We start from the raw sequence: 22,814 nt of genomic DNA, 5'->3' as shown, positions 1-22,814 counted from the left end.
TACATTTGTTACTCATTTCATTGGTTGTGGGGCATTTACCCACCAACCCCACAGTTCCCCAGAGTGTTCTTGAGTGTGAACAGCAGGAAATATTAGATAGAAGGATTTATATTACAGAGATAAACAGATAGACAATAAAGGATAGCCTCGAGAGGGCCTGGAACCTTTTCCAATGGGCCCCGACTGTCTCTGCAACAGGGTATTTATAGAGACGCCAAGGGGTGGAGCAAAAGACCTCCTCCCCAGCACAGCCAAGTGCAGACCATCTCAGACACCTGCACTCAGGCCCATGGTCCTAATCACCCTCTCTCTGTGGACCTGCTGGGTAAAGCCACGAGAAACCTGAAAATGGGCTCCCACAATTGGTGTGTAAAAGTATCTGACCATAGCAACTTAAAGAAGGGCCTTGGCTTCCAGCTCCAGGGGCTAGAGTCCACACGGACAGGAGAGGTACAGTGGCAGGGGCAGAGCTGGTGGCCATGGATGGCTGTGCTCACCTCGCTTTTTCCTCTTATTCAGTCCAGGCGACCTAGTTCATAGAAAAGTACCAACCACATTCAGGGGTGGGTCTTCCCACCTCAATTAACTTAGCCTAGATCAGCAGTTCTCAACCTGTGGGTCACGAGCCCTTTATTTTGCATGAAATTATATGAACTTGACATTTCAAAGTCAAACACAGTCAGTTTCACAGTTGAGCTAATATTTCTTTGATGACTAGTGAGCATATTTTCACTTTTGTGTGTTTATTTTTTGAGACAAGGTTTCATACGGACCAGGCTGACCTTAAACTTCAGATCTTTCTGACTCCACCTCCTGAGTGCTGAGATTTACAGGTGTATGTTACCATGACCATTCTTAATTCTCTTACTTACATCTTTTGTCCCGTGTTGGGGGTTGGACCCAGGGTCTTACACATGCTAGCACCACCAAGCTCCATTCCCAGACCCTGTGCCTTAATCTTAACAGGATCAAACTTGCCAATATTGTCTTCTGTGCTTAGTGTTTACCTTGTTTAACCAAAGTCATAAAGCATTTTCTAGGCATTTTACTGTTCTTCCATTTACATTTAAGTCAAATATATACTTGTAATTACTTTTGTCCATTATTTTCCAATTTCAGTTTTCTATATGGATACAAAGTTTTCATGTCTCTTTTATTGAAAAGACCAACTGAATTGCCACTTACAGTATAAATCAAGTATCAGCTATTCATGTGCCTCTATTCTGTTCTATTGATCAGTCCATCCTTAGTCAGTAATAAATATACTGTCTTAATTGCTTGTTGTAGAAAATCTCTTTGTACACTGTGAAGATGTGTCTTTGCCAAGCTGCCTTCTGATTGGCTTAATTAAGAGCTAAGTGGCCAATAGCTAGGCAGGAAGTATAGGTGGGACTTCCAGGCACTGAGAGGACTCTGGGAAGAAGAGAGGCAGAGAAGCCAGCCAGATGCAGAACAATTCAGACACACAGAATGGGATAGAAATAAAAGCCACATGGTAGAACATAGATTAATAAAAACATAGGTTAATTTAATTTTAAGAGGTAGTTAGGAGCAAGCCTAAGCGATAGGCTGAGCTTTCATAATTAATAAGAAGTCTTCATGTCAGTATTTGGGAGCTGGCTGATGGGACAGAGAAAGACTTGTTACAATTACTGAAGCTTTATAATGAGCTTCTATACTGGTAGTGAGTGCCATTATCTTCATTAAAACTGTCTTGACTAGAGCCAAGCATAGAGGCGCACCCCTTTAATCCCAGCATTTGGAGAGGCAGAGGCACGTGGCTCTCTGGGAGTTCCAGGACAGCCAGAGCTACATAGTAAGACTCTGTCTTATAGATTAGATAGATAGATGATGGATGGATGGATGGATGGATGGATGGATGGATGGATGGATGATAGATAAGATAGGTAGATAGGTAGGTAGATAGAGAGAATAAATAGAATAGAATAGATAGGTAAATAGGTTTTTTTTTTGTTTTTTTTTTTTTAAAGACAGGGTCTCTCTTTCTCTCTCATATAACTATATAAATCTTGACTAGGGCCAGCAAAAAGGCTCAGTAGGTAAAGGAACTTGTCACCAAGCCTAACTATTTGAGTTCAATCCCCAGGACCCAAGCAGTAGAGAAAACTGACTCCCTCAAGTTATCCTCTGACCTCCATACGTGTACTGTGGCATATTCATGCTCCCAAATAAATAAATGTAATTAAAGTGTCTTGACTATTTCTCTGTGTGTGTGCATGTACGCACTTCAGCTTGTGAACTTGCACAAAAGAAAATCAGGAACAGGAAGGAACCTGCTGACATTTTTATAGGGTCATACTGAACCTATATATCAATTTGAAGGATAATTGATGTATTTTTACAATGAGTTTTGTATCTACAAACAGAAAAACCTGTCAAATTATCTGAACCAAAATTTTCTCTGTGGGGATCTTGCACATCTTTTATAGTTAATCATAGGTATTCCACTCTTATACTTGGTAGAAGCCAGCCTCTTTAAAATTTCATTTTCTAACTAGTCATTGCTAGAAGACAGAAATGGAATTGATTTTGGTATATTGATTTTTTTTTTCAGCCAGCTTTCTTGATAAATGTTCCCATTAATTTGAATATCTTTGGGATTTTTCTATGTAACCAAATGTATCCAAAAAGACCTTTGCTCCTCCCTTTCCAATCCATGTATATTTTTCCTTTTTTAAAAAAAGTTTTTAAATTCATTTTACATACTAACCACAGATCCCTCTCTTATCCCTCCTCCCACTTCCCCATCCTCCCTCCTTTACCCCATTTTTCCTTTTTTTAACCCCTCTTTTGTAGAACAGGAGGTTAAGACCAGACATTCTCTTTGTCAAAGGATTTCTGACTCAGGGTGGATTTCCCCGGAGGCAGACCCTGAGACAAAGATTTGAACGCAAAGCCAAGCTGCTCACACTGCTTAACTCAGCACTGGGACAGCAGCCAACACTAAGGGCAGTTATGAGGCTGGATTCTGGACTTTAACACTGCTGATGAGTGATCGTGAGCCTCACAGCTCCAGCTATCTTACCCAAGACAGGAGGAAGCTGGAGGATTCACACACGCAAGCCTTGTTACTCTGAGATGGAGATGCCCTGATATAAGGAGCATGCATTCCCCAGCATGTCCACTGATGGGAGTAGAAAACTCTTGTTGGGAATGGAGAGATGGCTCAGCGGTTAAGAGCACTTGTTGCTCTTGCAGAGGACCCAGGTTTAGTTCCCATCAGCCACATGGTGGCTCACAGACAAGCCTGACTCCAGGGGACCTGACACTCTCTTTTGACCTCTTTGGGCATCAGACATTCACATGGTGTGTTTACATATATGTCGGTAAAACACCCATAAACATTTAAAAAAGAAGAGGAAAAGAAAATTCTTGTCAAGCAGCAAAAGGAAGTGCTCAGGCAAAGATGTCTAGATCCTGACAGCTGAAGTGGGACCACACACACAGGAGTGTAGGACAGTTCTTGGCAGGATCTTCAATTCGGACCTTCAACATTGTACTATTACAGATAACACGGGCAGTCCCCAGAGAATCAGAGCAGCTGCCAGAGTCTGAATCTGTGCATCCTACAAAAGTCATTTAGGTTGAAACGGGCAGAAAGCAAAACAAATACTATGTTACAGCATAGTTAAGACACAGAAAGTACTACAGACTCTGATGCCAAGGTGCTGCCATCCAGGCTCTGTGATGCTGAAGTTCCATCATTACCATCAACACCAAGAGCTGAGTCCACCAGCAGCATCCCTACCCTTAACCCTGGCCTGCAAAGTGCAGCCCTGCTCAGTGAGAATCTAGTCATGGACATGACTCACACCAGGGTTTCTCACGACCAGACTTAGCACTGACAACTTAAAATGTGGGTACCTGGAAAAAACCCAAACACATCAAACAAAGTTCTGGCTAAGAAAAAAAGAGGAATTAACAAATCTTAGACAAAGAAGGGGAGCGAGGAGAAAGGAGAGCAGAAAAAAGAACCAGGAAGAGAAAGGAAGGGGGGGGAAGGTAAGGAGGGAAAATTTAACAGAAACAAACAAATAAACAAAAGCTTTAATAAGAGACTTTATAAGGAATTATGCAAATAAATATGAATGACTACATGAGTAATTACATGAAATCTTTGAAAATCAATCCCTTTAGAAGCAAAAGCTTAAGCACACCAGTTTCTGCACAATAAAGTTATGAACGGATTTCCCAGAACAGCATTAAATCCATTTGCTTTGTCAGAGAGACTCTATGGCCTTCTAAAAGCCCCAATGTTATTAAAAATCTCCAGAACATTAAAAAGAAAGTCTCTGAAGTAATATTGATATCTGAACCTGATAGCACAAAAAGAAAACTGTAAATTCATTTTATTTATGAATATAGATGCAAATATCCCTAAATAAAATACCATCAAACAGAAGCAATGACTCAGAAAATAAGCTGGTCCTTATAGAGCAGGTCAGTAATCCCAGCTACTAGAGGCTGAGGCAGAACTCCAAGTTCAAGGCTAGCCTATGTAACTTAGTAAGACTCTTTCTTTAGAGAAGAAAATTACAGCTGTGAGACACACTTCTGTCTTAATAGAACGAGGTCTGGGGAGATGATTCGGAGGGGAAGGGTGCTTACTGTGTGAGCCTGAGGACCTGAGTTCAAATCCCTGGAACACATGTAAAAAGCTGAGGATGCCATGTGTGTGCCTGCAACTCACTCAGGGGCAGAAAGACATGGAGACAGGAAGATTGCTAGGTCTTCTCTGCCACCAGCCTGGCTTCAAGTTCAACGAGAGACCCTGTCTCCAGGAAAGAAGACCAAATGATAGAGCAGAGGACCAACCCAACGTCTTTGTCTGTACTCCACCATACACATAACTCTCTCTCTTGCATACACACACCACAAATAAACTAATAAAGAGAGAGCTGGGGATGTATTATAGCTCTATGGTAGGCAGCTTACTCAGTAAATATTAATCCCCAGGAATAACCAATCAGGACTTACCCCAATGATCCATGCAAATACATGCAAGGAGAAACAACCACGAAGAGTACATACTACATGATTCTATTCAGAACTCTAGGAAATGCCAACAGAAAGTACAGTGGCTGCTTGTTTCCAAATAAGGAGGAAGAGGTGGATGGCAAAGTGGTACACTATGCCTGCTTAGCTTTCTATGGGGATGCTAGGGATCCACATTTCAACCCTTACACATGCACAGCAAGAACTTTATCCACCGAGCTCCTGCCCCAGCCCTTCACCTGGTGTTTCCTTGTTGAATAACGTTGAGCCACCTGGATACTCTTGCTCATGAAGCTGCTATTCACACACTGCCCATTTTAATATGTACACTGAGCACACAGACATGCTCACAAAGGGCTGTGTTCTTGTAGATTCAGAAGACAATCCTTGGATAAAGATACCTATCACTGGCATAACTAAATTGAGATTATTCAGTCTGAGAAAGAATACTCACAAACAAGATGGCCATAGTTTGGGGGAAGGAAGACCAATAAATTAGAACTGGGATGTTAATTACCAAGCAAGTACCACATTTCCACAATGTATAGACTTATGTAGTTTTAGCAGAACAATGACGAAAGCTTTGAAGAGGAAACTAGCCATGCACTTGTATGCAATAGATTTTAACTATAATTTGCCAACTCCTTGTTTCCTGGAACAAAGTAGGGGGTGGGATGAAAGAAGATGATGCTGGTGACACTTAAACTGTCTCCACTACGTGGAGCATTTTATGAACAGGTGATGTTTGTTTAGAATGATAATACTTTTAGGGAGCAATGCGTTCTGTGATTCCTTTCTTTTAGGCCTAAGCTTATTAGAGAAGACAGAGTGCTTGAAAACCCAGAGAAATCACATCCTATGATGTCAACATTGCAAAAATAATTCTATAACTGAGTTATTAATGTCATATATTTTAAAAATTTCAAAAAAAAAGATGCCTATCACTAACATTGTCAACCAGGGTGTGGTTAGTGAAGGCTGTTGATATTTTAAAATATTTTTAGTTTCATTGAGGTAAAATTTAAATGAAAGCAAACTATACTATAATCCTAATATTTGGGGGACTAAGGAAGGAGGACCAGCTTGAGGCTAGCCTGTGGTACATAATGAGAGGCTCTGTCTTAAAAGAATATATGCCAGCCCAAAGCATACAATTCTATAAATCCTGACAGATATACACACTTGGGAAATTGCTCAGGGAAAGAGTCCCTGAGCTATATACCAAGACCTTGTCTCAAAAAGACCAAAATCAAACCAAACAAAACATCAGCTCAAACACAGTGATTCTTTGTCATTTTTTAAAAGATTTATTTTATGGATGAGTGTTCTATCTGCATATACACCTGTATACCAGAAGAGGGCATCAGACTGCACTAGAGACAGCTGTGAGCCACCATGTGGGTGCTGGAAACTGAACGCGGGTTCTACGGAAGAGCAGCCAGTGCTCTGAACTGCTGAACCATCTCTCCAGCCCTGCCAACTTTTTTTTCAAGTGTATCTCACAGCTGTAATTTTTTTTTTTAAAGAAAAAGTTCCAGGAGCCTTTTGTCTGAATAACTATACACATAAAACCAGTCAGAGAAGTCACCAAGGAAGTGATGGTCCCGCTTCATTATTGTTTGCCTTTTGATCTTTCATCTAAGTACTTCTTCTATGTTCTAAAGTTAGACATTTATTTTGGTCATAAATGCAACCCAAATGTGAATAACAAATAGGATTTTTTTTAAAATCTCCCCTCCATAGTCCTATAGGTAGAAAAAAAATTACTAATTTACCACATATTTGGCCATGGCTACCTCACACACTGTAAAATGGTCTTCTGAAACCCTTACTGAACTATAGCTCATCCAGTTAGAGCAATCCTAAAGAGTGCTTGATCTCATGGGTACTCTAAAGGTGAGGGTCGTGACTGGCATGGACGCCACTGAGAGGTCTTCAGCAAACTGAGGACCACTGGGGAACTGGAGAGGCAAATTTTGTTAACATGACAGCAGGACAACAGGTCCTTAAATTAAAGCTCAGATGCCACCTGCCGTGGCTTGAATGAGCAATGGCTCCCAGAGGCTAAGGTACTGAACACCTGGTCCCCGCTGCTGCTGCTGCTATTTGGGAAGGTTATGGAGTCTGTGGGAGGTACAGTCTTTGGGAGGAAGTACATCATCGGTGTGTGGGCTTTAAGCCTCTTCTGTTTGCCCTCTCTGCTTATGTCCTGTTGAGATTTGATTTCCCACCATGATGGACTGTCCGTCTGGGACCATAAGCCCCTCCAAACACTTCCTTCTATAAGTTACTCCATCATGGTATTTTATCACAGCATAAAAAGGAACTGATATGCTACCCAGAACAGCACAGCTGACTCAACCATGGACAGTGGCCCATTTCTTGTTGCCAGGGTGGCTCCTGGTAAGGAACCATGAGTGATAAAGTCACAGGGATCTTTCCCTGAGTGGAATCACACACACTACAGCCACCACAGAAAACAGACCTCCCCAACTGTAAAGGTTGGTTCCCACTGTGGAGTTAACAGCTGTCAATCATATCATAATCTACAGTTTACACCATCTCAGAATTCCAAAAGCCTTTGACTGCTTGAACAATTCTCCACCTATGGTACCAAAGTCATCCACCATTTGCCAAGGCTAAGGCTCTCACGTATTCCTCCATCTTAATTCCAGCCACGTGGGTCAAAGAACTACAGTTCTGAAAATATTCAGTCTGACAAGCTTTTCAGCTACTTAGTCCACCTATTCTTTTTTGGTTTTGTAATTGTGTATTGTATATGCACTCCTGCGTGTGGTGATATATTGTGTACCCCAACAAACTTGCCTGAGGATCAGAGGACAGAGCCAGCCACTAGATTAGACACAGACGTCAGGCAGTGGTGGCACACACCCTTAATCCTATCACTTGGGAGACAGAGATCCATTTGGATCTCTGAGAGTTCAAGCCAACACTGGAAACAGAGCCAGGCAGGGGTGGCATACACCTTTAATCCCAGTACTGGGAAGCACACACTCCTTTAATCCCAGGAAGTAATGTCTGGGCAGAGAAGGGTATATAAGGTGTCAGGAAACAGGAACTCACTCTCTTAGGCTGAGGATTTCATAGAAGTAAGAACTAGGGGCTGGCTGTTCTGCTTCTCTGATCTTTCAGCTTTCTTCACCCTGATATCTGGCTCTGGGTTTTTTATTAAAAGACCATCTAAGATTGAAACAACATCTGCGCACATGGGTGTGTACACCTGTGGAGGGAGGTGGCATTCACTGTCTCCCTACCTTATTTCCTGTCTTCGCCGCCTACAGCACTGGGATTACAGCATGTCTGTCTTCTTGACATGGGAGCTGAGATCTGAACTCAGGTCCTCCTGCTTTCCCAGCAAGTGTTATCCACTGAGCAACAGCTCTATCCCCTGGTTTCATAATTTCTTTTTACGTAGCGGATTGTGAAATAGTCTACTTATAGTGCTTTTGCTTCTTGAGACAGGTCCTATATAGTCCAGACTAGCCTCAAGCTGGGTCTTCTAGTCCGAAGCTCCCCAGTGAGTACTGGGGATGCAGACATGCTCCACCATGCACTTGCCTTAAGCCTACCATCTTAATTCTTCATCCTACTGTGATTTTTTTTCCCCATCAGTTCTGGTTTTGAATTTTTAAATTTATCTTCACCTTTTTATTATAAAATGACTTAAATGCATACAAAATTTGCATTAGTATAATCAATACCCATAGTCTCTTCACAGTCAATACTTTTCAAACCAATTGATAAATAAGTCTGTTTATACAGCACATACAAACACATACATGTTTTGTTGAACTATCTTTTTAAAAAAGATTTTTATGTGTATGAGTATTTTGCTTACATGTATGTCTATGCATGACATGGGTGTACATGCAGTGTCTGTGTAGGCCAGAAAAGGGGTAGTGGATCCCCCGGAACTGGAGTTAGATAGTTGTGAGCCATCATGCAGGTGCTGGGAACTGAACTTGGGTCTTCTCCAAGAGCAGTCAGTGTTCTTAACTACTGAGCTATCTCTCCAGCCCCATATCTTAACCTTTTAGAAGTCTGGGAGATCAAAATCACAGGGAATGAAAGTGCTCTGAGGAGTGTGACGCTGGGGCTGGAGGGACGGCTCAGTGTTTCTTCACCTGTTATTCTTGCAGAGGATCTGGGTTCAGTCCCCAGCATCCACATGGTGGTTCACAACTACAGTTCCAGAAGAACCAGTGCTTCTTCTGGTCTCTGTGGGCACCAGGCACCATGTGGCACACACACACACACACACAAAACACTCATACACATAAAGTAAAATAAAGTAAAGAAAGAAGTGGTGTGAAGTCCCCTGTAAACAGGAGCTCCTGGTTCAGGTGAGACGCAAGGACAGCCAAACAGTACTTACCTGCATTTTAAGAACATGTACATTTGATCCCTTCGCTTTCTTTCTAGGAATTTATCTGTTACTGCACCCCAACCTTTACCTCTGCTCAGGGTTCAGAGGTTCAGGCCAGGCTCTACCCCACCATGCAGCTTCTGAGAAAGCACAACAGAGCTGGAGTACAAATCCACTTTAATAATCTAATCCAGCATCAGCTAAGCGGAGATCCTCCCCTTCAGTCAAAGGGTGGAAGTCAAGCCTCGCCAAGGGGCCTCAGTCCACTATGAGGTTGCGGCTTACAGAGGGGAACAGCTCAAAGAAGCCCTAAAGTGAGAGGCAATGGGGGAATTAGTGAGTGACCAGACGCCGGAGTCCCACCACTCACCTCCCGTCGCCCTCAGTTCTAGTAACAGCAGCATCAAGCTTTCTACGCTTGAGATCCTCTCTTCCCTCAGCCCCTATCCCGCCAACCACTTCCTGAGGCCTTGAAAATGAGCAGTGGTATAGTGGAGTGTCCTTAAAGGTCCATGTGCTAAAGGCTTGCTCACCAGCCTGTGGCATGATTGGGAGGTAGTGTAACCGTTAAGTGGTGGGGCCTGAAGGGAAGAAGTTAGGTCACTTGGGATAAAGCATACTTTTGAGGGGACACTGGGACCCATTTCTACCACAGCCCCCCTCCCGCCACTGACAACTCTCAGGGGAGCAGACTCCTCTACCTCATGTTCTCACCATGATATCTGCTTTATCACAGGCCTCAAATTAACAAGCCAACTAGCCATGGAATAACGCCTCTAAAAGTGCGAGCCAAAACAAACACTGACTTCTTATAGACTGTTTATCTCACTTACTTCGTTAGAGTGATGGGAAGCTGAGACACAGACCCTTGTTGTTCTACCTAATAGCACCATAGCAAACAGCTCCAGCACCAAGGCTAGCCCCTTAAGGATGGCGAACAGGGTCAGGGGGAGTTACCTTGAAAAGGGTGAGGGTCTGGAGGACTCCAGTGGTACAGGCTGTCTCCCGAATAGAGTGCATAGCCAGCTGGGGGCTACCTAAGTCTAGCACCCGAAGCCCCAGCCGAGAAGCCAAGATAGGTCCAATGGTGGTCCCACAGGGGGAGTCATTCCGGACCATGAGGTCCTGGAGAGAGGAAGAGAGGTCATAAGCCAGGTATGCTCATTAAGATCAAGGAGGAAGCTGCCCCACAGCCACAGGGCTGGAAGATGATCTAGTTGTCTTTAAGTGTTTAACAACACTGTTTTGTTACCCTCACACCCAACCTGAACCCTCAATACACACAGGAAAACACACAAAGTAGCTTTAATGTAGTTTTAAAAGCTACTGCTGGGTTGGAAGTGTGGCTCACTTGGCTGAGTGCTGGCCTAGCATGTGTGAAGCCCTGGGTCTGAGCCCCGCAGTGCATACTCTGGGCATGGCAGTGCACACTTGTAACTCCAAGACCTGGGAGGCAGAGGAACAGGACTTTACAGCTCTATTCTGCTACACACTCAGTCTGAAGCTGCCATGGGCTACAGAAGACCCTATCGTAAAAAAACAAGGAAATCATAATATGATGCTAGATTTTAAGATTTTCTTTTAAGTATCAAACAGAACTATAAAATAAAAGCCAATTTTTATCAAATGGGAATTACAGTATTAACTCATGATTTAAAAAAAAAAAAACAAAACTTTTTTTTATCCTAGCAGACAAATCTGAGAAGGGAAATGAAAAAATGAGGCTGAAATTTAAATCTTAAAAGCAAGGTAACTTTCAAGTGTCATGTCACAGGGCATAGGAAAAGGCTCTCTCACTGGTCAAAGTCACAACAATTTGACCATCACACATAATAATTCCATGGATAGCATTCAATCAATGAACATTCACAATTTTGTTTGTTTTTCGAGACAGAGTTTCTCTGTGCAGCTTTGCGCCTTTCCTGGAACTCACTCTGTAGCCCAGGCTGGCCTCGAACTCACAGAGATCCGCCTGCCTCTGCCTCCTGAGTGCTGGGATTAAAGGTGTGCGCCACCACTGCCCGGCCCACAGTTTTGATAGTAAAAAAAGAAAAGCAGAGAAACTAATTTGTAATGACATTTGGGATAAAACTTCACCTTGAAAAAGGTTATTGAAGGCAAAGAATGAGCAATTATCTTGTTTTCCCATTAAGAATCATCTTTAAATTTTTTGTGTGCTATGGTACCTGTGTCAGGGGACAACTTGCAGGTATGAATTCTCCCCTTCCACCTTGTGGGTCCCAGACATCAAACTCGGGTTGCCAGGCTTTGTGGCAGATGATTTTACCCACTGGGCCATTTCTCTGGCCCAAGAATCATCTTTCATGATAACTAATCAGCCTGGATGATGGGGGCAGGTTCTACTTCACAGAATGGGAAGGTAAAGAATGGGGTGGGGGGTTGTCAGTCAGTTCTAATGTAATTGCTGATTAAGCAAGGATTATCAATTAGTGTTAAAAGGGGAGCTCACTGCTTGTACAGCTACTGTCCAGCCAGTGTTTGAAAAGAAGTAACAAATGTATCCAGTGATTTAATTTTACAAAGTTTAAAACAAATACACAGGAAAAAATCTGGAAGAATATATGCAACTCTAGTGATAGTTTTTTTCTTTTTTGAGACAGGGTCTTATGTATCCCTAGCTGTCTGGAACTTACTATGTAGACCAGGCTCAAAGTCACAGAGATCCATCTGCCTCTGCCTCATGAGTGGGGTGCTGAGATTAAAGACATGTGCCACCATGCTGGGCCCTCTGGGTTTGATGTTGATGTTGTTTTGTTTTTTTGAGATAGGGCCTCTCTGTGTAGCCCTAGCTATCTCGGAACTCACAGAGATCCACCTACCTCTGCCTCCTGAGTGCTGAGATTAAAGTTGTGCGCTACTACCGCCTGGCAGGACCTGGTTTTTTGGTTTTTGTTTTTTTGGGTTTTTTTGGTTGTTTTTTTGAGACAGGGTTTCTCTGTTTAACAGTCCTGGCTGTCCTGGAACTAGCTCTGTAGACTCTACTTTTCATGAACTACGGTTACAAATATGAGCTACCATAACTGGTTCAAATTTTGTTTTTCCATTTCTATTTGTCTTTTCTAATGTTCTAAAGTACACATGCCCTGCTTCTGCTGTAAACTATTAGGAAGAAGCCTATACTGTCTTCACAATATCTTAGGATATAAATGCTCTTCCAAGGCCTCAGAAGCAAACTGGCGCAGGTGAGCTTCCTCTCTTATACCCCTGCTCTCAGTCCTGGCCTCCTCTCCCACTACTAGGCTAACTCATTCCCATCCCCCTGCTCTCGGGTCCTGGCCTCCTCTCGCACTACTAGGCTAACTCATTCCCACTCCCCCTGCGGATCTTTCTGTTCTTTCCCTCTGGCTACGATGTTCTTCCGTAGATCTTCCCGGAGTACTTCTTTCTCAGTGGCTAGATCTCATTTTCTCCCAGAGGCCTCTCTATGAGTAGAATGGTCTGACATTACACAGGACAGGATGGAGACAATATAGCAAAATAGCCCTGTCTAGTCCTGCCTCCACCAGAACTGTGTATTGTCTGATACTGGACCACCTTGGCCCAGATCCCTGATGTAGGACTATGTATGTACACACACAGTATGACTGAGGACAATGATGGGTGATTTCAAGGCCAGAGGAAAAAAACAAACCGTTGGGGTTCTAGGCTCTCCAGTCCTAATATTCCTTCTTGGTTAGCATAGAAGACACAGGGAAAGTGGGTGATAGGTGGAAAAAAGGCAGGACGAAGCTACCAGGTGTCAGGAGTAATCCTTAGAGAAATCAGCAGTGGAGGGATCCTTATCACCCCACTTTACAGATGGGAACACTAAAACCCAGACAGCTTAGCAAACTAGGCTAAAGTCAGCACAACAAAACCAGCCATGTGCCGGGCGGTGGTGGTGCACGCCTTTAATCCCAGCACTCGGGAGGCAGAGCCATGCGGATCTCTGTGAGTTCGAGGCCAGCCTGGGCTACCAAGTGAGTTCCAGGAAAGGTGCAAAACTACACAGAGAAATCCTGTCTCGAAAAAACAAAAAACAAACAACAAAACCAGCCATGCACCTAGCTCTGTACCACAAACCCCTGAACTCATTTACTGGGACTCCCTCCGCTGAAGTCCATCTACTGTGCCCCCCACTCACTGAGGGCACACAGGTTTCTGTCTTCCTCCCGCTCCCTCCCCCAGGCCTTTCCAGAGAGGACACACACTCACCTGCAGGGGCACCCCGACTTGGCTGGCCACCTCTCGGATCAGAGCCTCCGACACTGCATTCGAGGCGTACCGCTGCTTGTTGTTCACCTTGATCACAGGGCCCTGGGAAGTCAGGGGACAGAGATGACGCGAGGCCCAGGGGGACCACACAGGCCAGGGACGGCCAGGCCACCCCATCCTTGGGAAGCATCTTACCTTATGGAACAAGGGCCGGTGGTTCTCTTCATGCTTATCCCTGTGAGAGGTGGTAAAGGTCAGGACAGCACACTGCAGTGGGGGCCTGTCAATACCTCCACCCTTCCAAGGCAGACAGCACTAATGGGTCAGGGCACTCTTTCCGACCCAGCCCTGCAGGTCCTCAAGGGCATTCAAAACAAACATTTCAGGCCAATGCTAGCCAGGAAAGGAAACAAGATTACAGACAAAGCCTACCTATACCTGGCTTAGGCAAAGACACATACCCACCTTAGGCAACACATGACTTTCACTAAGTCTGGCCTTAGGACAATCAAAAGGAAGACCCCCAGAACCTCCCAGGAGATGGAGAAGCAGGCAGGACCAGGAACCAGCCTGTAATGGGCTATGCTTGGCTCTCTAGCAGTGAGTACTGTCTGGTACGGAGACTCACGCATAGTTTGGGTGCACAGCATGGGCCATGTCTGCACTGATCATGAAGGACTTAGGTATGGCTTCCTCGAAGGCGGTCAGACGCTGAGGTGTGGCTGAGATGCGCCGTAGTACCAGCTCCGTCAGCAGAGACTGTGCTCCTTGGGCACTTTCTGACCCCACCTGGTGATGGCAAGAGATTTGACTCTGGGAATCAGAACATGGGCCTGGACACTGAGGTCAGTAAGAGGAGCCCAGTGTTCAGAACGGCCCAGTATCCTCCTGAGTCACTTGGTAGGGATTGGTATCCTTAGAAACTTTCCTATGCCCATCCAGGTCATTACTGAACATCTGACAGGGGACTGGGGCTAGACTAATTCCCAGTCATTTATAGTCTAGAAATAGCACTTACTGATGGGGTTTCCACACTGGTCCCCAACACTTACATCTAGGGCTCAGCAGGTGCCACAGCACCCTGGGTAATTTCCCTTGATGCATGTGACAAAGACTGTTAACTCTCCATGATATCTTTCATAACAGAAGACCCAAGCTGTAGCTATACAACTAACTACCCAGCTAGAGACATCATTCCCAGTCTTCCCTGTAGCTAAATGTGGTCACAGTAAGTTCTGTGAATGTAAGTAATAATGAATTCCATTTCTGGAGCACACTCTTGAAGACACAGGCATCTACTCTCTCTGCCCTCTCCTTTATTGCTGACTGGGTGTAGACAAGATAGCCAGAGATCCGACAGTCAAACACCCAGAGTAACAGACAAAAGACCTATCCTAACTGCTAACTGATCCTAGGGAGTTACATGAGAGAGAACTAGCTTCCTGTCAAGCTCCACTACAGCATCTCAAGTTGCAGCCAAACACACAGCTGAGGGCCTACTATGTGCCAAGCCACAGACCTGAAAGAATGACCTGCGTAGTGCCCCTGTCCTTGGGGTAGCAATACAGCAAGGCACACAGAGAATATGGGATATGGGATCCAGTTAGTAGCAGATCTATGCAGACCAGAAGGAACAACACGTGCCACGGACACACTGGCAGCTCTCCTTCCCCATCTCTAGGGCCCCAAGGGTGGCCCTGACTCACTCTGAGTCTGTCACCAGGCAGTTACTGAAGACTCCACAGAAGGACCTCTGCCCAGAACCCTCCACCTACCTCTTCATTGTCGTAGAGTGTGATCATGCGCACATGTGGTTCCCTGGCCAAAGAGGCAGGGGATGCACAGGAATCAATCAAAGCCTGGATGGGGAAGGAGACAGGGTCATCATCCCTGCCCTTTCGCTTCTTACAACTTGGCCTGCCAGTACCTGGGAGGGCATGCTGCCCTGCCAATGAAGTGGGCTGGGCTTTCAGCGACCTTTCTCTTGGGGCACTGCCTGGCAGGGGAGGGGCTTTCTGATAGGGTAAGTGAATCCACTCTCTCGGAACTTGGCTTTCACGCCTTCCCTTGCAGAAGGCAGGAGGACAACCCTGAAGACAGAAAGATGAAAATCCTGAGAGGACGATTACCAAGTTCATGCAAACTGATGGGCTTCTGTTAACAACCGCTCTAGAGGCGGCCATGAACCCAGCCGGTTGGCTCAGAAGCAGACACGTGTTGTAGAATATTACTTCAAGGTGTGTTACTTTTGTTTATGCTCTGGAACGTTTGTTTAATGATGCAAAGATGCGTGTGATTAAATAAAATTCACCTGTGGTCAGGAGGCTGCACCAGCAGCTAGCTGACAAGAAGTGGTAGGGAGGAGCCAGGTGAGAAAGGGTTTATAAGGAGGGGTGAGGAGTTGCAGGAGGGCTTTTTGGAGAACTCGAGCAAGGAGAGGAGGTGAGCTACTTGCTATTGAGCCTCTGAAGAGCAGAACTGCACCTTAATCTTTGAGTCTGGAGTTCTTTAGAGGGAGAGAGGTTTAGTTAAGTTCCCTTCGCAGCTCTGCGAGAGTTGGAGGTGGCCTAACCAGCTGCAGTTGCTGATTCAGATGCTGTGGCTTAAAGAGCAGCAACCACTTAAAAACAACACACACGGACCCCAGTTCTGTAGTAACTACCCAAACCTATCTCCAACCACAAGCCAAGCAGGAAAAGGCAAGTCGGAAGGCAGAGGAAGGGTGAAGGGGGGGTAGAAGGCTGAGGAATGGCCTGACTAGGGTAGAGAGAAGGTGGAGACCATGAAGGTGAGCAGGAGGTTTAGACCGCCTACTGAGGTCCCAAGGAACACAGAGCTGAGAGGAGAAAGAGGCAGGAGGCAGAAGGCAGAAAGAGAGAAGCAGAAGGAAGTGAGAGGTACTGTCTTTCATGGTGGTGAAGACTTTCTTTTCAGGCGGAGGTTGTTAATCTAAGGAAAAGTGGCAGACTGGGGGAGGAAAAGACGACAAGGCACACCTGTCAGCTTTCCCATACCTCAGGCTCCTGGTCTCAGACCACACAGGAATAGTAACGTCAAGGCTGCAGCACTTGGGCCCTTCCCAGCACCAGCCCAGTGAAGAAGGAAGGCCTGGTTAAGTAGCCATCTCTGGCCACCTCCTGGGGCTTGAGGGAAAAGCCTCCATCTCAACTCTTAAGTGCCCATCTCTCGTGGGTATGTGCTGCCTGGAGTGCTCGGGCTCCTCACCTGCAGGGCGCAGAAGCAGCTGTGCAGATTGTCCAGTCGGGGAGCAAAGATGAACTCTTCATAGGCTCCACCCAGGACCTAGAAAGACAGGACCAACACCCTGATCTAAGTGCCCAGGCCCTCACCCATTTCTCCCTGTTCCCAAGGGCCAGAGCAACTACTCCTGACTGTTGGCTTAGGAAACTGTCCTTGCTGTTCAGCTCAGAATGAAGGCCACGAAATGGTGACCTACAGCATCGTACCAGTGGGTCAGGTGAAGGGAGGGCTAAGTGGCCACACGCGAGCATGCACATGCGCGCACACGAAAAAAAGCAAGCTGGTGGTGGTGCACTTTAATCCTAGCACTCAGGAGGCAGAAGCAGACAGAGTTCAAGGTCAGCCTGGCCTACAGAGCAAGTTCCAGGACAGCCAGGGCTACACAGAGAAACCTTGTCTCAAAAATGCCAAGTAAAAGGAAGAAACCAGCTAACAGAACTAAGGATCTAGATTTGGCAGTCCTCTACATTAGCAGCTGGGAGGTGTGAGGCCTCTTACTCAGAGGCTCAGAACCAGTCCTGGTCAAAGCAGACAGGGAGCACACAGAGCAGAAACTGCAGGCCCCACTTCACACCTCACACACTGAGGATCCAACCCTCCTAGAAATGAGCGCCCCATGGCCCAGATCTCTGCTTCCGCCCCTTTCCTATCGACAGATCCAGATTCCTGGCTTTTGTTCTCAAAGGTTCAGTCCCAGGGCATCAGGACTTCCACCCAGTTCCGCCCATTGAGCTACAGGATCCCAAAGGTCCCCACACCCTAATCAAGTTCCCGTAGTTGGGTCTTGGTGGGGTGGCGGGGGAGGGGGTTCTGCTTATCTGGGAACTCCTGAAAGCAGAGGAGGTAAAATCTACTAGGAGAATAGGATAAGACTGACAGAGGGGCTAAGTGCTGCAGGGGATATGCTGTGGTGGGCTGGCCACAAAATCCTACAGCCACTCCTTACTGCAGGCTGGGTGTCTGCCAGGCAGAGCTCCATCTCCATGATGCTCTCAGGACTCAGCCCCAGATGGGTACAGAGCAGGGACATGAGGACTGAATGGTGCCGCTCATCCTGCAAGGCAGAAGACATTGGAAGGAGGCCCCTTCCTAGGGGACTGGTCTGTTCCCACTCTGCCCACCCTCCCAGGAGCAGGGGAGCTTCTTACAGCAGCGCTGAGAGGCCCTGGTTCAGGGGTCCCTTTCTCCAGCTCTTCCTGAACTGCTGTGGCAAGAATAGGGACTCTGTGGGGAAATGGGTTGAGAGAAGAGGGTAGGGCAGCCATGATTAGGCCTCTCCTTGTCCTCCAGTTTCCGGCCCACTCTCCAAATGGACAGAAACTAGATTCCAAAAGTGGAACTTGATGGTGGCCACTAAGAAGTGGTCCTCTGGGTCCAATGGGACCCCTGTCACCTGGTACCATACCCCACCCTCACAGTCCTTGGTGTAGACTCACAGATGCATCTCTGTGTTGGGCCCAAAGTTCTCATTGACATTTCTCTGCAGATGGATGGCCAGATGTGGGATGCGCAGAATGGGCCGCTCCACATGTACAAGCCGCTGCTCCAGCCGACCTGAAGTAGGGCACTATGGCCAACTGGCCAGGTCAGAACTGGGCACCTCCCAAATCCAACTGACTAAATCCCTCACTAAACCCAGAATAACCAAGTCTCCCCTTCCCCACGGGGACTCTTCACTGGTGCCCTGAAGGAATGTGACATTCAATCTTCCGGCTGCTGAAGTGAGAACCTTCCCAGTTCCTACGCCCTCTATACCACCTTGATAATGACTCTTCCAGCCAAAGTCAGATCCCGGTCAAACCACGTGCTCCAGATTCCACCACCATAGGTCTCTACACCGACCTGGTGGAAGCCCACCTGGCTTCGCCGAGATCTGCGTTTCACCTGGGCATAGAAGAAAGAGAATGTCTGGATGACAACATCTGGAGGTGAGACTCAGGCAATTGACACGTTATACAGAGCAAGTATCACATCTGTTGGCTGTGGGAAGTGTGTGTGAGGAGGGCACAGGGTGGGTCTACCTTCTTTCCTATACCTGGGGATAGGGTGTTCCAAAAAGTCCCTTCTGAATCTCTTCATTCCACAGTCCCCGCCACCTCCCTTCAGCCCAGCAGAGCCTTAACTCCTTACCCGGAGGCAGGGACTGTCCGTGTGAGCCCCAATGAGGCTGAAGCCATTGCCAGGAACATACTGGCCCCCCACAGCAAAAGCAATGATGGAGGAGGAGTTTCTGGTTAGGAAGTACTGGAAGAGAGAGTTGAAAGACACGGGTGTGAGTTGCTTAATCACATGGAACACGGGACTTCGAAACAGCCTCTGTCCCCAAACTGTCCTAGTACCTTGTTTTCTGGTAAGATATCCCAGCCTTCTGTTTCCTTGAGTTCGCGGAAGCCAGCCTGGAGGAGGCGGCTGCGACACTCCGCCACGACTGTAGAAAAAAAGGACTCTCATAGCGAGGGAAGTTGGTCAGGTCACTCCCATTCCTAGCCTGCCTAACCCAGGCCACCTACCATGGAAAGGTGAGGGACTCCGGTTCACGAACTTGAGGAGCTCCTTGGCTGTGGCCTGGATTGCCTCTTTCCGGGCTCTGCCGTTCATGGCCACCTAAGGGGAGGAGGGGGCGCTGAAGCTGCTGCCAGGTCTGGGACCACTACGGTCACCCGAGCTCCGAGGATCCACCCCGCCCCCCTAAAAAAAAAAACCGAGAGCTCCGAGGCTAAGACCTCTGCTTCCGCCCCTTTCCTAGGCGACAGATCCGGATTCCCCGCTCGACCGCTCAGTGCTCAAAGGTTCAGCCCCAGGGCGTCAGGACTGCCACCCAGTTCCGCCCCTCGAGCCGCGGGATCCAAGAGGCCCGCCCCCTAAGCAGTGATTAGGCCCGGGCCCCCTAAACCCCATCCCACGCCCCGCCCAGCCGGGAGGTCCCGATTCGAACTGAAACTCCAGCTCCGCAGCGGTCCTCGGATCCGAAAACGCCACTAGCCGGCGCGCCGCCGTATCCGGAATCAAAGCACTACTTCCCCGGTCCCCCCCACCCCCCGCGTCCCAGTCCGTCACTGGAAACCCCTTCCGGCCCCGGGAAGGTCGGGCCACCGCGGAGGGTTTCAGTTTTTACTTGGAAACCAGAGTACGCTCGCCCGTCGCAGCGCCGCGTTAAGCTTAGCTCCGAAAGGGGCGCGCGGCCGGGGTCGGGCGGCCGGGGTCGGGCGGCCGGGGTCGGGCGGCCGGGCGGCAGCCACCCACCTGCATGGCCCCGCTACGCTCTTCCCGAGGGGTTGGGCTTCGGCCCGCCCCCTGCCTCTCCGCTCCTCCCTCCTCGAGCAGGCCTCGCCCTCGCCTCGCTGTGTGCTCCGCCTCTCGCCAGGCCGCACCGGGTGTCCGCCTCTACCAGGCCTCGCCCCGCCCCCGCCGCCCCGCGAGCTCCGCCCCCGCCGGGCCGCGGTCGGGTTCCGCCCCACCCACCCCCCCACCCCCCCGCGCTTCTCGCTCACTTCCCATCAGGCCTCGTTCTAACCACGCGGACGGCTCCGCTCCAGTCAGGCCGCGCCCCGCCCCCGCTACTCCGCGAGCTCCGCCCCTGTCAGGACGCGTTCCGGTTCCGCTCCCGCCTCTCGGCCACCCCTCCCCCTCTCCCCCAATCAGGCCGAGTTCTGACCACGTGGACTACTCAGCCCCAATCAGGCCGCGCCCCGCCCCCAATGCTCCACTAGCTCCGCCCCGTCAGGTCTACCTCTCCTGGCCCGGCCCCCGCTGCTCCTCTAGCTCCGCCCCGTCAGGCCTGCCTTGCTAGGCCCCGCCCCTGCTGAGCCTCTCGCTCCGCCCCCATCAGGCGGAGTCCTCTGGGCGCTGACCGCTACGCCCTTCCCTTTGTCAGCAGCCTGGCGTTCAGCTCCTGGAGCATCCTAGACAGCGCCGCCCACTGCGGCAGCAGGGCCCTCTAGCGCCCTGGAGGTGTTAGCACAGCCGTTGACCTGTGGGTCCTAGGGGGACAATAAAGGAGGGCTCAGCACAGCCCCCCCTTATAATAGGAGCAGCATGGTTAATGGTCGTGGGGCACCATGAGCTTCTGTTATGATAAACGTGTTATGGCGTCTAATTCTGTTTTCCTATCCGTGTGATTTTACTGTCAGCATTTTATAGATGAACTAATAGAGTGAGGAGATTACCTGTCCCTAGTTACAGATGGCGCAGCTGGGCTTTGGACTCCATGAATTTGTTTGCAGAAGCCTGGAACAACTGCCACGGGCTTCGCAGGTCTTTTCTGTCGTTCTTGGTTAAATGTTATGCTATCCTGTAGGTCTCTGAGGGACACAGAAGTCAATGACCTATTCAAGATCACACGGCTGTTTAAGTGGCCCCGGGGATTTGATTTTGATATCCATGCTTTTTTTCTTTCTTTCAGACAGGGTCTCACTCTAGTTCACGCTTTTCTGGAACTCACTATGTAGCCCAGGCTGGCCTCATCTGTGGCAATCCTGCCTCAACCTCCCAACTGTTGGGATTACAGGCATGAGCCACCACTACCGGCTCTTTTTACTTCTTAAAATGATAGAAGGGGGGGGGGGAGCAGATTCCATATATTCTTGGAGGCAATTCCAATATTTTATTTCCATGTCAAGAGTGATGTGGTGTAATAATCTTTCCAGAGATCACAGGTCTCTGGGGGCATCTGCCACGTTTATACTTGGGATAGGAATGGTCAGGGGTTGAGAGAGATTCTGAAAGGGTCCTTGCACCCTCACTGAAAACGGGGCAGTTTCAAGATACACTCAGTGGGTGACAGACTACATCTGTGTAAAAATTGCTTAACTATTCTTTGGATATCGTTGTACCCCTACTGACTTGTACAATTAATTCTTGTTAACAATTATAGAAGTAGTGTTATGTATAAAGCTCAGTGCTGAGTGGAACAGGAGGAGGATATCTGTTCTCTGAGAGTCTGTTTCCTTGACGGAGGGGCTACATTCTGAGCTGTTGAGATCCGAAAGAGGGTATAGTCAGTTCTCCATGTGAGTGAGTTCTGCATCCTTGAATCCAACTAAGTGTTTGGGGCAAGTCCTGTATATTAACCAAGTAGAAACTATAAACATATTTTTAAAATATGTTTTTGAGAGATACTATTAAACTGCCAGGCATGAACATATGAAAGACTCTATCTCATGTCACCCAAGGAAATGCAAGTTTAAAATGATGTGCCATTTTTAATTGGTAAGATTAACAAAAATGGAAATGGTTGGCAGTGCCAAGCATTGGGAAAGGCTTGGGGTAATACTTGTCTTTATATCCAATGTTCTGCAATGTAAATATTCCATATGGCTGCTTTCAGGTTATGAACATGATGTCACTGAACAGAGTTGGGAAGAAATGCACAGAAGCAAGTCACTGTGTGTGCTTCTGGCAGACGGATGCTTTGGACGTAAATAACCTCTACAGCAGAAATTTTAAAATGCAGTAAAATTGTTGAAAACTGATGGTTTTAAATTTTTATTATCTCTGCAATATAATTTGTGTAATTATACATCTATATACTATAATGTTTTAATGACTGCTGCATTTAACAGCAGGATCACCAAATCCTTGGGAGGCTGACAGTCATTTCTCATGAACTAGTCTAGCTCAGTGTTCTTCCTGCACTCACTATCTTCGCTATGAAAAGTACTGTCATAAGGCACCAGGCTGGGCCACCAGGTCAGGATATTTATGGACTAGGAGCCCCTTGTGGCTAGACCAAGCTAAAATTACTGGGGTTTGAGATATGCTCACACCAGTAACAAAATAAGATAAGAGGGCATCATTTCCAAGGAAAAACTTTGCCCCATCAAATGCTCTCAATAAGTCCCAAGAGTTTTCCTAAATGTCAGCAAGGGCATGGCACTCTCACGCTCTTGGGTTCTTGGAAACCAAACCCTGGGATCTCCCCCGGCTTCACTTGCTC

The 22,814-nt window shown here is 47.4% G+C and overlaps 1 protein-coding gene across 5 annotated transcripts; it reads right to left on the bottom strand.

Annotated features, from left to right (window-relative positions):
• Nucleotides 1–9,563: 9,563 nt before the first annotated feature.
• Nucleotides 9,564–20,508, bottom strand: Dnpep (aspartyl aminopeptidase). 5 transcript variants are annotated; one of them, XM_059278192.1, is made up of 15 exons: nucleotides 20,394–20,508; nucleotides 19,390–19,483; nucleotides 19,219–19,307; nucleotides 19,010–19,123; nucleotides 18,638–18,763; nucleotides 18,316–18,446; nucleotides 18,028–18,103; nucleotides 17,826–17,933; nucleotides 16,844–16,921; nucleotides 15,394–15,477; nucleotides 14,247–14,407; nucleotides 13,814–13,853; nucleotides 13,619–13,720; nucleotides 10,361–10,528; nucleotides 9,564–9,712 (listed from the first exon to the last, which is right to left on the bottom strand). In XM_059278192.1, exons 2-15 carry the CDS (start codon nucleotides 19,475–19,477, stop codon nucleotides 9,662–9,664), a joined length of 1,416 nt encoding a protein of 471 aa, XP_059134175.1. In that variant the 5' UTR covers nucleotides 19,478–19,483; nucleotides 20,394–20,508; the 3' UTR covers nucleotides 9,564–9,661. The 5 variants fall into 5 exon arrangements, with proteins under 5 accessions (XP_059134175.1, XP_059134174.1, XP_059134178.1 ...); XM_059278191.1 differs by lacking the exon at nucleotides 20,394–20,508 and adding an exon at nucleotides 20,123–20,296; XM_059278195.1 differs by lacking the exon at nucleotides 20,394–20,508 and adding an exon at nucleotides 19,995–20,032.
• Nucleotides 20,509–22,814: the final 2,306 nt, after the last annotated feature.

The sequence above is a fragment of the Peromyscus eremicus genome, chromosome 13, assembly GCF_949786415.1.
Source record: "Peromyscus eremicus chromosome 13, PerEre_H2_v1, whole genome shotgun sequence".
NCBI classification, from domain to species: domain Eukaryota; kingdom Metazoa; phylum Chordata; class Mammalia; order Rodentia; family Cricetidae; genus Peromyscus; species Peromyscus eremicus.
The sequence above is the reverse complement of the archived record's forward strand: the minus strand, read 5'-3'. Positions and strand labels throughout refer to the sequence as shown.

Bases quoted from the DNA above. Each gene is read 5' to 3' on its own strand.
- Dnpep (XM_059278191.1), bottom strand. The intron at 19,124-19,218 runs GTACTAGGACAG...TCTCTCTTCCAG, and splicing joins ATATCTTACCAGAAAACAAG to TACTTCCTAACCAGAAACTC. The intron at 9,713-10,360 runs GTAACTCCCCCT...CTCTCACTTTAG, and splicing joins AGACCCTCACCCTTTTCAAG to GGCTTCTTTGAGCTGTTCCC.